The 16,383-nt window shown below is 43.9% G+C and overlaps 1 protein-coding gene across 1 annotated transcript in view; it reads left to right on the top strand.

Moving 5' to 3' along the window:
• Positions 1-1,653: 1,653 nt before the first annotated feature.
• kif26aa (kinesin family member 26Aa) overlaps positions 1,654-16,383 on the top strand; it is a gene marked incomplete at both ends in the record, with an annotated part of 75,734 nt that continues 61,004 nt past the window's right edge. Inside the window, 3 exons of the mRNA XM_079255689.1 lie at positions 1,654-1,713; positions 2,967-3,239; positions 15,497-15,952. Coding sequence (XP_079111815.1) covers positions 1,654-1,713; positions 2,967-3,239; positions 15,497-15,952 — 789 coding nt within the window. The remainder of the gene's footprint in view (positions 1,714-2,966; positions 3,240-15,496; positions 15,953-16,383) is intronic.

Here is a 16,383-nt window from a genome sequence, read left to right as displayed (position 1 = left end):
CCCTTCTTGTAGATGCTTCTCTGTTGCATTTCCAGTCTAGTCTGTCTAGCTGAACTCTAAGGTACCAGTAGTCCTCCAACTCCTCTTTTTCAACAACATAAACAATGTTTGGTTACTCATATTTCTCCAGAACACTAAAGAAGATGAGCACTGAAGAGATGAGCTCGCAAATACAAGCAGCTGAAATGAGTTTCCTCTGCAGGGTAGCTGGGCTGTCCCTTAAAGATAGTGACAAGCTCGGTCATTCGGGAGCGGCTCAGAGTAGAGTCTCTGCTCCTGGTTACTGGACGCCTCCCTGCTGATGTTTTTCAGGCATGTTCCATACAGGAGGAGACCTGGGGAAGACCAAGGACACACTGGAGGGAGTATGTTGCTTGGCTGGGCTGGAAACTGAAATGTGAACAGCAAGAAGTCTGCACCCGATTTTGGATGATTTATTCAAAGTTTTTCATTTTTAGTGTTCTTATTTATTTAATGTATTTATATTTAGCCTAAACAACAAAGATTAAAATTCTCACACAGTTGTGCAGATTAAACTAATTTAAATCAGAATGTTTTATGCATTTTTTCCCCCCCCTATTTCTCTGCTTTGTCTGATGTCTTTTTTTTGGGGGGGGGTTGTCTCATCTGGTTATGTTGTTCTGAGACATGTACATTTATGTGAGTATGTGTGTGCATGTGGGTATGTATGCCTGCATGTGACCGCATGTGTGTATACACACGTGTGTACAGGACACAGCATTTTACAAGAAACAGTGTATGATTATCAGAAAAGATTTGAAGAGGAAAATGTTCAACATTTCAGAAAATTTGAAAGAAGGAAACCATTTAGAAGATTTTAGATTTTTTTTTTTTTTTTTAAACTGGTTGCCTGCAGCTCTAAAATCAGAGATGAAGAATGACAGGTTTCACCACAGCCTTGCTCAACTTTGAGGAAAAGCAGTAAGATCCAGAATGATCGGCATGAAGCCTCCAGAAGTTTATGGACAAGCAGAGGATTTCACAGTATGCTCACACCTGAGGAAAAAAAACATCCAAATCTTACCACGGAGTAAAAAGGAGCGATTTGGAGAGGAAAATAAGACCATTGTCTTTGCAACAGCACCCCCTACTTGACAACAAAACTAACTTGCTTTTTGTCAAAAAATGTCCCTGAACTCAGTGGATCTCAACTAACTTCTCCTCCAAGGCCAAATCTAGGTGTTAGCTTCCTGTGGCTTCTTCTGCCACCAACCAATCAGCTGAGGGTTTGGACATTCACTCTACTGCTTACCCCATCATCCAGAGGCAGATTCATCCAAGTGATATGACCTCAGGAGTCCATCACTATGACTCTTTATCCACTTCCACTGGACTCGCTCATATGAGTTAGAGGAGCTGAGTAGTGTGTGTGTTATCTGCAGTCAGAAATTGTGTAACTGTCAGATCAGAGGTTTTCATCCGAGGCTTCACTTCCCCATCCTGCAGTCTGAAAGTTCACGCTTCAGCGACATCATTCTCCTCCCACAGTCCTCACACACTCCTTTTTGTTCTTGCTTTACTGAGAGCAGAGATTTCATCAGTCTAAGGCTGCAGATCGGACGATGGAGAGTCAGAAAGTTAATCTGATTCTTCATTAAAGTACTGGAGCTGTTCAGGGGTTCGTTAGCTGACATGTACTCCCAGTACTGGAACACCGCTCGGGGACGAAGGCCAGACTACAGGAGATACACGGTGAGTATCACACATCATCATGATGTGAGGAATCAGTGGGAAGGAAAAAATGTGTTCCGGTTATTCTGAGGTTTAATCATTTTCATACTGAAGAAAATGTTAAAGAACAATATTCTACATTGTGCATTTCAGCATAAAGTTTGTTTTAATTTTGATGGGACAGCAGTCCCTGTCCCTACCCCATTCCCTAAAATATTTATTATATAAAAGAAATGTCTTGTGTGATTTTTTTAAATTAAAAACCAATCATTCGAGTTATCAAATTAAAGGTTTAGAATTCTTTTTGTTTGTTTTGAAGTGACTAATGGAAAAAGGAGAAAAAATGTTGACAGATGATTTTATAACAATTTTTTAGTTGCATGAACATCTTTATCATGAGCATCCCAACAATTCAGTTCAGTTCAAATTTATTTATAAAGCTCATTAAAAACAGCCACTGCTGACCAAAGTGCTTCACAAAAGAGAAAATACAGATAAAATTATCACAAGTATGATCAAAATAGAAAATAAGCTTAGGATGATTAAACAATAAAACATACTAATAAAATAGCAATAAAATAAAATGCAAGTAAAAATAATAAAAATACAAAGTATGAAACAGTATAAAAAATATATAGAAAGCCAAGGTGTATCCCAAAAATTTAGTTTAAATGATGAAAGGCGAAGGAAAAAAGATAAGTTTTTAGTCTGGACTTAAATTGACCGACAGGCTGAGAGGACCTGATAGTCTGGGTGCAGCCACAGAGAAGTTCTGTGGTGATGGACTCACATCTTCTTCTTTAGTTAGAAGTCGAGCTGCAGCATTTAGGATGCTCTGTCAGCGTTGCAGGGATTTCTGGTCCAAGCCAACATACAACAAATTACAATAGTCCAGACGCAATGATATGAATGCATGAATTGAACAGTTCAACAGGCATTTAAAGGATTAATGTCCTGAAAATGATTGTTTAGTGACGGTCAGAACTTATATATGAAAAAGTATTTATTTTGATTTTATGGCAGTTTCTGTGTGTAGACATTTTTGGCCACCAGAAGGAGCTGAACTGGAGAAGAACGTGGAGGTTAAAAAAGAAACCAAAACAAAATAAACACGTTTTTCAGATGAAAAACATGCTTTGAAGATGAAATACTGAAAATGAAACACTGGAATCTTTTTCATCTGAGCCCAAAGCTGAACGTTGAGTAAAAACCTTGATTCTCGCCGTCTGTTCTCTGAGTGATGTCTGAGATCAAGTCGACCTCCTGTCCTGCAGGTGGTGGAGGGAGAGACTCCTCTTCCTCTGGGCTCCACCTGTCGCAGGAAGCGTCTGCGTTCTACAGGAGAGGAGGAGCACCATGAGGCGAGGAAGAGCTGTGCATGTCGACCGAATCCAGAAGGCTCGCTGTCAGCCAGCGAGCTCAGCTGCTACGGCAAGCCAGAGGAGGAGGAAGAGGAGGAGCTTCGGAGACTCTGTCAGCGCTGCCACATCATGGCGTCACAGCTGAACAGACAAGCGGCCGCTCTGGCGGACACGGCGGCGCTGAAGGTCAGGAATAACACAAACATAAAAAGGTTTGGGTTTCAGTTTGATTGGAAGGGACTTAGACTTCGTACCCGAACCTGCGTATCCAGTGCCGACCAGCTGGTGGTGGGTGCACTTTAAAAAAAAAAAGAAAAAAAAAAGGAAAAACTAAACATGTTAATCCCACCAGAAGTTTTTGTGTCACTTCTAAATAACGCCGAAGCCACAGACCTTTTAAAGACCCACTACTGAACTTTGGCACTCCCAGACAGCAGCTAAACCAGCATCCATCTCCGTCTTGTCTCTTCTCTGAGATCTCTCCAACCAGTAAAAGTCAGACTGATGTCCACTCATTCTGTCATTTTCTTTTTCTTCTCTTCCACCTATAGTGTCCTCTTGGGTTTCTTTGATGAATCAGCCTTTTTTAAATCAGCCAGTGTTTTGATATTCAGTTGCTAGCATGTGATGTGATGTGTAATGTGAAACTCAGACGTTTTAGATAACATCTGTGTCCTCGGAGAATGTGGGCAGTGATGCTAGACGTTCAACACAAACCTTCTTATTTACACACATAAAGGGACCAAAAATTAGGTTTTCAAACAATGGTCAGGTAACCCTAACCGCTTAGTCTGATGAAGGGTTGCGGGCAAGCTGGAGCCTATCCCAGCAGGCTTTGGCCGAAAGGCAGGGTACACCCCGGACAGCTCGCCAGTCCATCGCAGGGCCACGTTGTGGAATGTTACTGTGGGAAATATCTGAAGTGTTGTGTTAAGAAATTGATAAATGGTTTAATGTGTCAGAGAATGTTTTTGTTTCCACCCGTATCCATTGACATGATCGGAAGTTGGTTCAGTTTGAACCTGCTGATCACCATGGCAACCAATGCTGGACTCAGTCTGCTCTGAAAGGTTTCTGTCATTGTATGTTTCCTTTGTGGTGATGCTACAAAGTGACGGTCGTATCAGAAAGTGGGATGTTACTGCAATAAAGAGTGAAGTCTGTATTGATCACATAAATATGTAAAAGAACAGAAGCGACAGTCTGTGGGATCAGGAAAATGAAGCAGAAAATTCACATCTAATGTGGTTCATCCTCCAGACCAGTAACAGTGACAGTCAAGAAGAGGAAGAAGAGGCAGCATCCATACATATTCAGTTCATTTTCTACACCGATTGGTCCAAAGTGGAAGTATTTCGTTCTTTATGTATTGATCATGATGATCAAACCAGTTTTATATGTGTAGTCAACGTTGTATACGGGTTGGACATAACTTTCAGGTCATTTGACGCTTTCCAGAAAGAAAAAAACCTCAAATAAAAAAGATTACAACAGTTCTCTGATTTTTCATTTTGGTTTAAGAAAAAAAAAATTCAAAGGGGAAAAAAAAAACTGAACAAACATGGTTCAGTTCAGTCATGCTGAGATGATCAGAATCGATTTGTTGTACATGTTGTAAAGCATTGTGTAATGACGTATACCATTCCCACTACAGATTCAGTTAAGACTTGTTTCTGAATGGTCATAACTTACATTTCTAGCTGTACTGTTGTCCAGCAGCAGATGATGCTGTAAGAGAATGCTCCTAGGGTAAAATAATTACTTCATAACAAGCATTTCATCCATAAAACCTGTTTAAATTGTAGGATTTTAAGGGGTTAAAGTTGAAAGAAATATATTTTGTAGTCTTATGATTGAACTAGTGTCTTGTAATAAAATGATTTTGTCTCCATCGGCTGCTGGATGTTTGACGTCCTGCTTTCTGACAGCTTGATCCCTTTCTTCCTCGGTTTCCGGCAGAAACGTCCAGCTGTGTGAGCATCTGGGAGGAATTTAGGCGAAACAGCTCTCAGGTCAGATTGAAGCGACGTTCGGGTTCTGCTGGTTCTGTTCCAGTTTTCTTGGGTCTAAACGAGTCTGTGTGTGTGGCCTTGGTGTGTTTGACGCTGAACTACTTTGTCAGGCTGTCGTATCGAGCATGAACATCACAGCAGCTCATATCTCTGTCTGGCCGAGCGAGCTTCACTCTCAGTTTCTCACTCACTGATCTTCTCACTGATGCGGCATAACTGCCTCGCTTACTGCATCTCATGCTCGCTCGCCCTCTGAGCAGGTCAGTGAGTTGAACATGACCTGCAGAGGGAAAGTTCCCTTCGTTTACTCTGGTTTTCATTCAAATGGGAAACTTTTGGGTAAAGCTGAACCAACTGATGCTGTGGACCAGTCATAATGTTTCTGAACATCATCTAAATTCCATAAAAGTGATTATGAGAAATTATTGAGCAGTGAATAAAAGTGGAAGGAAATAATTCGAGTCTCAAAAAGGAGAAAAATTAAAACTGGTTTGTAAGAGAGAATAACAGAAAATGTGCGTAAAATAAATCAAACACCAACAAATATTTTCTTCATGTGAGCTCAGACTCACCTGCAGGAAGTCATCGTGCTGCGTTTGTTTAAAACCTGCCCAGGTTTTATCACCATCATCTGTAATCGCTGGCGGTAATCAGAGTAATAACCTGCCCGACTGACCTCAGGTCCAACACTCAGCACCTCCTGTCAACTGGCAAGATCCAGCTCATAAAGCTCCTGCTGACTACGCCGCCTTTCTGCTGACTGAGCAGCCCCACGGAGAACCTTCACTTTCCACGGTGTGGAACTCGCTGTTCAACACACCTCAGTCCCGGCGTCAGCCATACATGCACATCACCATGAGAATCACCCGTTCCACCTCATTACCATGAGAATCACCCGTTCCACCTCATTACCATGAGAATCACCCGTTCCACCTCATCACCATGAGAATCTCAAATTCCACCTCATCACCATGAGAATCTCAAATTCCACCTCATCACCATGAGAATCTCCCGTTCCATCTCATCACCATGAGGATCTCAAATTCCGCCTCATCACCATGAGAATCTCAAATTCCACCTCATCACCATGAGAATCTCCCGTTCCACCTCATCACCATGAGAATCTCAAATTCCACCTCATCACCATGAGAATCTCCCGTTCCATCTCATCACCATGAGAATCTCCCGTTCCACCTCGTCACCATGAGAATCTCCCGTTCCACCTCATCACCATGAGAATCTCCCGTTCCACCTCATCACCATGAGAATCTCCCGTTCTACCATATCACCATGACAACCTCCAGTTCCACCTCATCATGATGAGAATCTCCCGTTCCACCACATCCTGATGAGAATCTCCCGTTCCACCTCATCATGATGAGAATCTCCCGTTCCACCATATCACCATGAGAATCTCCCGTTCCACCACATCATGATGAGAATCTCCCGTTCCACCATATCACCATGAGAATCTCCCGTTCCACCACATCATGATGAGAATCTTCCGTTCCACCTCATCCTGATGAGAATCTCCTGTTCCACCTCATCATGATGAGAATCTCCCGTTCCACCATATCACCATGAGAATCTCCCGTTCCACCACATCATGATGAGAATCTCCCGTTCCACCATATCACCATGAGAATCTCCCGTTCCACCACATCATGATGAGAATCTTCCGTTCCACCTCATCCTGATGAGAATCTCCTGTTCCACCTCATCATGATGAGAATCTCCCGTTCCACCATATCACCATGAGAATCTCCCGTTCCACCACATCATGATGAGAATCTTCCGTTCCACCTCATCCTGATGAGAATCTCCCGTTCCACCTCATCATGATGAGAATCTCCCGTTCCACCATATCACCATGAGAATCTCCCGTTCCACCTCATCATGATGAGAATCTCCCGTTCCACCATATCACCATGAGAATCTCCCGTTCCACCACATCATGATGAGAATCTCACGTTCCACCCCATCACCATGACAACCTCCAGTTCCACCTCATCATGATGAGAATCTCCCGTTCCACCACATCATGATGAGAATCTCCAGTTCCACCTCATCATGATGAGAATCTCCCGTTCCACCTCATCCTGATGAGAATCTTCCGTTCCACCTCATCCTGATGAGAATCTTCCGTTCCACCTCATCCTGATGAGAATCTTCCGTTCCACCTCATCCTGATGAGAATCTTCCGTTCCACCTCATCCTGATGAGAATCTCCCGTTCCACCACATCCTGATGAGAATCTCCAGTTCCACCTCATCATGATGAGAATCTCCCGTTCCACCTCATCCTGATGAGAATCTTCCGTTCCACCTCATCCTGATGAGAATCTCCCGTTCCACCTCATCCTGATGAGAATCTTCCGTTCCACCTCATCATGATGAGAATCTCCCGTTCCACCTCATCATGATGAGAATCTCCCGTTCCACCTCATCCCAAAGCTGACTGTGTGAGGCCGTTGGAGGACAGTGAACTTATCGTCATGGTGGAGATGATGTGAGCTTTGTGACATGGTGCATCATCCTGCTGGAAGTTTCCATCAGAAGATGCTACACTGTGCTCAGAAAGGGATGGACATGGTCAGCAGCAGGACTCAGGTAGGCTGTGCTGGTGAAACCAGGTCATGTTGGTACTAAGGGGACCAAAGTGGGACAAGAAAACCTCCCTCCACCATCCCACCAGCAGCAGCCTGAAGTGTTGATCTTGACGGCAGGATGGATCCATGTTGTCATGATGTTTCCAGCAGGTTCTGATCCTACCATGTGGATGTGGAGCTGAACTGGAGACTCATCAGACCAGCAACGTTTCTCCATCTTCTATTGTCCAGTTCTGGTGAGTCTGTGAGAATTGTAGCCTCAGTTTCCTGTTCTTACTGACAGGAGGGAACCCGCTGTGGTCTTCTGCTGCTGGAGACCATCTGCTTCCAGGCTGGACGTGTTGTGTGTTCAGAGATGATGTTCTGCATATCTTGGTTGGAACTAGTGCTTACTGGACTTCCTTTTGTCATCTCCAACATGTCTTTTTTTATTACAAAAGAAAGTCGAGTTTCAAAGCCTGATTCCATCCCCAGTTTGCATTGATGACATCGGCTCATTGATTGTTGAATCAGTTCACATTGATGAACAGTTACATTCCTACAGTCTCTGTCCAGAGGACCCAGACAGCTTGGTCTCCAAAACCTGACCCAAACAGCCCAAACTACATATGGAAGTCCAGATCTCAACCTGGACTTTGTTCCTCCTGCAGACTCCCACATGTGGAGCTTCATGTCAGAAAACTGATCCAGCAGAGAGAATCTAGAGTTCATCCATTCCTCCTCCATGCTTCTCCTTCACACCACTGCAGCTGTCTTCTCAATAAACTCTACTATGTCCTCATCCGTCCTCACCCATCCTCACCCGTTCTGCCAGCACACATCACCTTCAACATGGCCGTCGACCAGCTCAACAAGATGAGCGTTGGACTCCAAGTCAGTCCTCTTTTCTCTAACAAGCATCAGAGTCCTGTTGGAAGCAGTGAGAGTCTCCGAGGCTGGAGAGTCGGTTCCAGTGACCTGCAGCTGGAGACCAACAGAACAGGGAGAACCCAACAGAACAAGGAGAACCCAACAGACCAGGGAGAACCCAACAGAACAGAGAGAACCCAACAGACCAGGGAGAACCCAACAGACCAGGGAGAACCCAACAGAACAAGGAGAACCCAACAGACCAGGGAGAACCCAACAGACCAGGGAGAACCCAACAGACCAGGGAGAACCCAACACACCAAGGAGAACCCGACAGAACAGAGAGAAACCAACAGAACAAGGAGAACCCAACAGACCAAGGAGAACCCAACAGAACAGAGAGAAACCAACAGACCAAGGAGAACCCAACAAACCAAGGAGAACCCAACAGACCAGAGAGAACCCAAGAGATTAGGGAGAACCCAACAGACCAGAGAGAACCCAACAGACCAGGGAGAACCCAACAGAACAGGGAGAACCCAACAGAACAGAGAAAACCCAACAGACCAGGGAGAACCCAACACACCAAGGAGAACCCGACAGAACAGAGAGAACCCAACAGAACAAGGAGAACCCAACAGACCAGGGAGTACCCAACAGAACAGGGAGAACCGAACAGAACAATGAGAACCCAGCAGAACAGGGAGAACCGAACAGAACAATGAGAACCCAGCAGAACAGGGAGAACTCAACAGACCACAGATAACCCAACAGACCAGAGAGAACCCAACAGAACAGAGAGAACCCAACAGACCAGAGAGAACCCAACAGATTAGGGAGAACCCAACAGACCAGAGAGAACCCAACAGACCAGAGAGAACCCAACAGATTAGGGAGAACCCAACAGACCAGGGAGAACCCAACAGAACAGGGAAAACCCAACAGACCAGAGAGAACCCAACAGATCAGAGAGAACCCAGCAGAACAGGGAGAACCCAACAGAACAGGGAGAACCCAACAGACCAGGGAGAACCCAACAGAACAACTGTTCCTGTTGCCATGGAAATGAGAAATGGTGTTTTTTTTCTCATAGGTGCTCATAACCTGCAGGACTTTAACATGACGTCTTTCTCTGAAGATGTTCGTCACATTTCTACACCTGTTTCATTAGTCAGGCCAGAGCTGCAGCAGAACATTGGACCATCAGAACCAGCAGGAATATTTACATTAAAAACCATTTTTCTGCCTGGAGCGATGAAGTTTGGGGATTTTTTTTTTTTTTAGCTCTCACCTCAGAGAAGTTTGTCTCCTGGTACGAAGGAACCGTGTGAAAACAGGAGAAGAACCTTCTGTTGCACCTAAACCCAGTAAACACTGGTACCATGTCCCAACTCCCCAGAGGAGCCGATCTGCACATTTCCTCACTGCCTTTCAACATCTGATGAGGTTTTTTTTAAGGTTTTTATAAGGTGACAAATAACTTCAGATTTTAATAAATATTATTTTTCTATGATGAATATTTAATTAAAAGCTTAAGGTTCATGACAGGGAAAACCAGACTGTTCTCTGTTTGACCTGAGGAAGCTCCATCAGCTCTCAGCAACGAGACATTTTCACTCAGACGTTCCAACCAACCGATAAACAGCCATTAACTTTTATTTTCCCTCTGACATCACGGGATGAAAAAAAAAAATCCAGCATCATCATCAGTTTGATCTTCCTGCAACTGACCAATCAGACTCAATACTGACTTCCTGAGAAGAAGCAGGTTGAATGAATGAAAGATGAAGATAAAAGATCAAAACAACAATGTCGATGATGATAATGAAGATGACGATGATGAAGATAACAATGATTAAGATTAAGCTGAAGATGTTGAAGATAATGGGGCTGAAGAATGCGGAGGATGAGGAAAACGATGAAGCTGATGAAGATTATGAAGATGGCCATGGAGACTGTGAACATGAAGGATGATGTTTTTAACGTTTCCTTCAGATGTCCATTTCTGATCAATTTCAGATGTCACCATAACAACCACTTTTCACATGTTTAAATGGAAGGTGAAGCATGAACAGAGATGTGAAGCACCAGCTGATGTGATTGGCATTATGAAGAAAACCTCTGAGGAAGATGGAGAGAAAACCGATTCCTCATTTCAAACACAGACATGAGAGATGGCGTCGGATCCTCAGAATACACCCGAGTGGAGAGGCGTTTGGCGCTGCGCTCATGATTAATGAGATAATTACAGCTCAGGGAGACGAGTTCAGCTCCTCCAGTCACACTTTAAAGAGTCATTAGCATCCAAAACTCCTCATTTCCAGGCAGGAGAATTAATGTGTTGATTAATGAGAACATGAAGTGAAAATTTCATTTTCCCTCTGTAGAGTCAAATGTTGGTTATTTCTACTGCTTCTGGTTATAAGAAGTGAACCCAGAGGAGTCAAACATCAGAGGAACTTTCATGCCTTTATTATTTTTTTTAATGGATTTTAGCTCTTTGTTTTGCATCAGTTGTTGTGTTATAACCAGATTAAAAGGGGAAAAAACTGATTTTTATTCAAATGTAAGCTGTTCAGGTGTACTGTCCTTCAGTAACAGAGAAATCCAAACAGACTGGATCTGTCAGAGCACTACTGGACTGGTTTTAACCACCTCCTCTCTGCTATTTTGTGAAGTTATTAAATAAAAGTCATTCTGACCTCCAACCAGCAGGAGGCAGTAAAGCCTTCATGAGAGAGGTCTGTGTAATCTGGTTTGGGTTTTGTTGGAACTGAACCAGGAGAGGTGTGTTGGCCAGTGTGCTGATAAGAACTGACATATTTTAGACATTTCTGAATGACTTTTAGTTTAGATAAAACTAAAGCTGCTGATATAGGTTTTAATGGACATTTTCTTTCTAGAAACTGCTCCCAGTAAACAGACCATAAAGTCAACCTTGAGATAAAAGTCTGGTAAGAACTGCAGAACAACAGAAACTAGTTTGCTGTTTCTCTTCATGCTATGTTAAAATAACCAGCTGCTATTGACTTCAGGCTAGCTAGTTTTAATGTTGAGTTCATCAGTGATTTGTATAATGCTGAATGGTTATGCTAAGCTAGCTGATAGTTAACTGCTATTAGCACCATCCCAAATCTCTGTTGATTAGCTTTTATTATCCAGGCATCCTTAATGCTTTTGTTTAAAGGTTATTGGCTTAAAACTAAGCTGAGCTAACCAGTTGCTAGTTGTCTGCGGTTAAATGAAGGCAAACCTACTGTCCTAAGCTAACCAGCTCCCTTTGGCTTAATGCAAACCATGTTAGCTTAATGCTGACAAATTTTAACAATAAGCTTATCAGTCACAGTTAGCTCTAATGCTAACCAGCCTAAATGCTAAAATAAGCTAGCTCCTGCTGGTTAGCCACTGTTCCATGATGCTAACCAGCTGCTGGTTAACACCATGAGCCTAACTCTTATCAGTCTTAGTGTTAAGCAAATGCTTAACTAAGCTAACCAGATGGTTATATGCTATCAACCCAAAAATTACCTTTCTCAATGTTAAGCTAACCATCTAACAGGTTAACAGTAACAAACATTAATTTTAAGCTAAGCTAACAAGTTGTTAGTTTGTTTCTGTTAACTTGAATCTAGTTGTCCATCTAAGCTAGGGATGCCCAGCTCCAGTCCTTGAGGGCCACAATCCTGCAGGTTTTCAATGTGTCCCTGTTCCAACACACCTAACTCAAACTGATCAGTCACTGTGCAGAACTTTATTGGCTATTGGATCCATTTAATGGAAGCCAGGTGTATTGGGACAGGGATACATGGCAAACCTGTGGGACAGCGGTCCTCGGGACCGACTTTGGGGACACCCATGATCCAAGCTAAATACCTGTGCGTTACGTACATTTTGGATCTGCAGAGATTATCTATAACCTCCCAGAATGCAGTGCTCTGTTGCTGCAGCTCTATAGCCATTTAAGAATCAGATGGTCTTGCACCACTTTGTTCTGCTGAATTGTGAAACTACAGATTTAATTTAAGATTTAGTTCAAACAGATTTAAAGCTGAACTTTTTACACAAATGGAAGTTTTCCAGAAAATTGGATTAAAAATAATCTGAAATTGGTTGTTGAAGATGAGAAAGTCCACACGCAGGAGTTGCAGTGTTTAATCACAGCCTGGTTTGGTTTATCTGCAGACACTATTGCATGCTGGGAGATAAATACCTGTCCCCACACTGCCGGTAAGAAGGTGACATTTAGTGTGCGATCAGCTCTGCCGTCTTCTCGTCTTCTGCCTGGAGAGTCGATGGAAACAGAAGGTTGTTAAAGAGTTCATTCAGTCTGAACGAGGCTGTGGGACTCTTCATTACTGTCTGTGCTGACTTCAATTTCACTTCCTGTCAGTCAACTGTGGTGCAGCTGTCAGCTGACATCACCAGCGTTTACCTGAGTGACATTCTGCAGACGGGAGGAGACGCAGCCGTCGCCTGGAGGCCATCGCCAAAATCCAACAGCATCACTGAGACTCCTAACGGCCTGGAAATGATGATCAGAAACATTTCAGTTAATGACTTTTCAACTAAGCTGATCTGGTTGGATTTCACACTGAAACACCACATTACTGCAACAGGAAAGAGTTGTGTTGAGATGGAGATGAAGGAGAAGGTGGAGGGATGTGGGGTTGTTCAAGCTGAGAAATGGAGGATCAGACTTCTTATATGATGAAAGGACAAAGTAAATATGAAAAGATTAGGGGATGAACATTGGTGTGGTTTCTCTCAGATTGACCTGCAGAGAGTTTCCTCCTCAAGTCACACATCCTGCAGGTGGAGTTGGACAGTTGGAGATGGTGCCTTTCTACAACTTGACCACTAGATGGCAGTAAGTGTCACAGGCCTCCTAACTGTTGGCGGTATACAGATTGATGCATCAGCGGATGCTCCACGGAGTTGTGGACCATCTGTAGGGTTTCATTCAGAGAGATAACCACGTAGCAGGACAGACCAGCTGGTTTCATTATGCAGGGCAGTTGATGTGGGAGCAATTCAACATTTGATGGCAACTTTTTCAGATCCACCATCTCGTGGCGCACTGCCTCCCCTTTTCCTTTAGAGCTGCTTCAATACTTGTTGTGATAGATTGAACAAGGTGTTCCTCAGAGATTTTGACATGAAGCATCACACACCCATGTTGTCATGATGTTTCCAGCAGATTCTGATCCTACCATGTGAATGTGGAGCTGAAATGGAGACTCATCAGACCAGCAACGTTTCTCCATCTCTTATTGTCCAGTTCTGGTGAGTCTGTGTGAATTGTAGCCTCAGTTTCCTGTTCTTACTGACAGGAGTGGCACTCGTGGTTTTTGGTCCAGTCAACTGGTGCTGGAAATGCTCTCCTTGTCAGACCTGTTTCTATGTAAAGCCTAGAGATGGTTGTGTGTGAAAGTCCTGATTGATCAGCAGTTTCTGGCACCAACAACCCCGCCATGGTCAAAATCACATCCCTGCTGTGGAGGCGGGACAGGAAGTGATGTTAGAGCAGCTGCAGGGTTACAGCAGGTCGCCGCCCCGTTGTCATGTTGATGAATAGTGAGATTTAGGAGCTGCAGATTTAGAGCGCTGGTCAGCAGTCAGATGGTTCTTCAGCATCACACTGATTAGGAGGCTGATGGTAGATCTGCAGGACTCTGAAGGTTTCAGGTAATCTCCTGTTTCAGACTCATTTTTAGACGCTTTCTTCTCATGTTTGGGTGTTTGGGTGCGTTGTGACTTGGTTGGTTTTTGTCTTGTCTGAATCCACCAGAAGAATCAGAAATGATGGATTGAAAGTTTGTAGCTGAGATGAAAGCTCAGTTCAACCTGCTGGATGATCAGCCAGACATAAGCTTTGTGGTGGCATCTCGCTGACACTGACCTCAGCACTGGTTGGGTAGGAGTCAGGGCATCTATTTTGATGTTACTGATTAGCTATCATCCTTTACAGAGGTTGGTAAAAACCAATGAGCTTCAGCTGTTTTTGTTTACCTTATGCTTCTTATTTACTTTTTCTTTTTTTTTTTTTTTTCGCAAACTCAGATAAAACCAGAATATTTCTAAGATTTTATCAAACTAGAATGAAACTCTTCAGTGTGTTTATTTTTCAGGTATGAACGAACAAAGACAGACATGTTTTCAGTGTTTCTGCATGGGGCAGAAACAACAGTTGGGATGTCAGTGAATGCAACATGTGGACATAAAGGCAGCCTGCAGAGTGATTCTGACCTCCGCTGATGAGCGCTGACTCGTGTCGACCGGAGGGCAGACACTGCTGTAAATCTGAGCTGCCTCTACAGGCGCTGACAGGTTTACGTCCTCGGTGTGTGCACGTGTGAACATGCACTTCAGGCTGAGCAGCTGGTCTCTGATGGATGTCTGAGAGGCAGCTCGGTCTGAATGAAAAGTAAGCAGCTGCCGCATCGTTAACTGTCCAAATGTTCTTCTGGGTCATGTGACCAATGCGCAGATGCCAGACTCTGATTTTTCCTTTTCTGATCGGATTGTAATCAGAACTTTTAATCCGGCAATTTTACATGTCTGGTGTTGGGAATCTCATGTCAAGATTTTATGTAGAATAATGTCTTGGTTTATTCTCCACGTATCTCATACTCTGATTAACTAAACTGAACTGAAATAGAATGTGACCACATACAGTCATGTTTTCATCAATCTTTACAGTAAAATGTTAAAGTGACTCAATCTTCTCCATTCTCCTTGTAGATGTCCCTCACAGTTGTTTAGAAGAACTGTAATCAGTAGTATTGTAGCCTACAGCGCCCTCCTGTGGCAAGTCTGTAGCGGCCTCTTCAGACCAGTTCTTTCATCTGCAAATGATTGATTGTAAATCTTTACCTGTATGAGTTAGAGAACATGTTTGTTGAGCTTGGATGTTTTGTTTAAAACTGAGACATGATGACTGATTTTAATTCCCCCCCCCCCCCCATCTCCCCCAGGACCCTGCATACGCCTCCTTCCTCTTCGATAAGCTCCAGCGCCTGCAGTGGCCTCGTCGTGGCCGCCATGCTTCTTCTGACCTGCATTGTGATGTCTGTGGTGCCGCTTTCCAGCAGCTGAGACGTCGCGCTCTGCGTCGGGCTCTGGGCATCAGCAGCGACATGACCCCTCGCCCCGCCACCCCCAGCGCCCCCACAGCCCCCTCCATCTGCGTACCCCCAGCCTCAGAGAGGAAATGGGAGTCCGACGAGCTGCCAGTGAAGCAGCAGAGATGGATGCACGACAGCCAGCAGCAAGAGGAAGGAGTCATGTGGGGATGGGGCGGAGTACAGAGCACTTACCTGGGAGGGGGCGGAGCCAAAGGGCTCGCCACGGTCACACCTTTGAATGCACATAACTACCTAGAGGGGGTGTGGAGGGTGTCGTGCTGCAGACCTGAACTTCTACAGAGTACGGTAAGCTGGAAGGGGTGATTATGATGATTATGTGAGAAAAATTTTACCTTGTCAAAAGCACAAGGCGAAGAAACAGCAAATGGGGGCCGTTAAGCCACCAGCATGCCGCCAAGTGCACTTTGAGTGTCCAGAAATCTTTGGTTAAAAAAGAAATCACAAATAAATCACTTGATGATTTAGATGTACTGATTATTTACTATCATCAGACAATGCGAGGTGTCCATTTCCTGCTGCGAGCCATTGTCCTAGCTGCACGGTGCACGTGCATAGTTTTTTCCTCCATGAAGCACTCTGGAATATTTGAAGTTTAGTAACACGAGAGGTCAATAATTTGGTGGCTGAACTTTTAAGTTATTTGTTGGTAAAAGATGCATCTTTTGCTCCAAATAACCTTTGAAGCTGGTTTAGGTCATGTTGGTGGAGCAAGATTT

The sequence above is a fragment of the Telmatherina bonti genome (assembly GCF_933228915.1).
Source record: "Telmatherina bonti genome assembly, chromosome: 16".
NCBI classification, from domain to species: domain Eukaryota; kingdom Metazoa; phylum Chordata; class Actinopteri; order Atheriniformes; family Telmatherinidae; genus Telmatherina; species Telmatherina bonti.
This window is presented reverse-complemented; position numbering and strand designations above follow the sequence as displayed.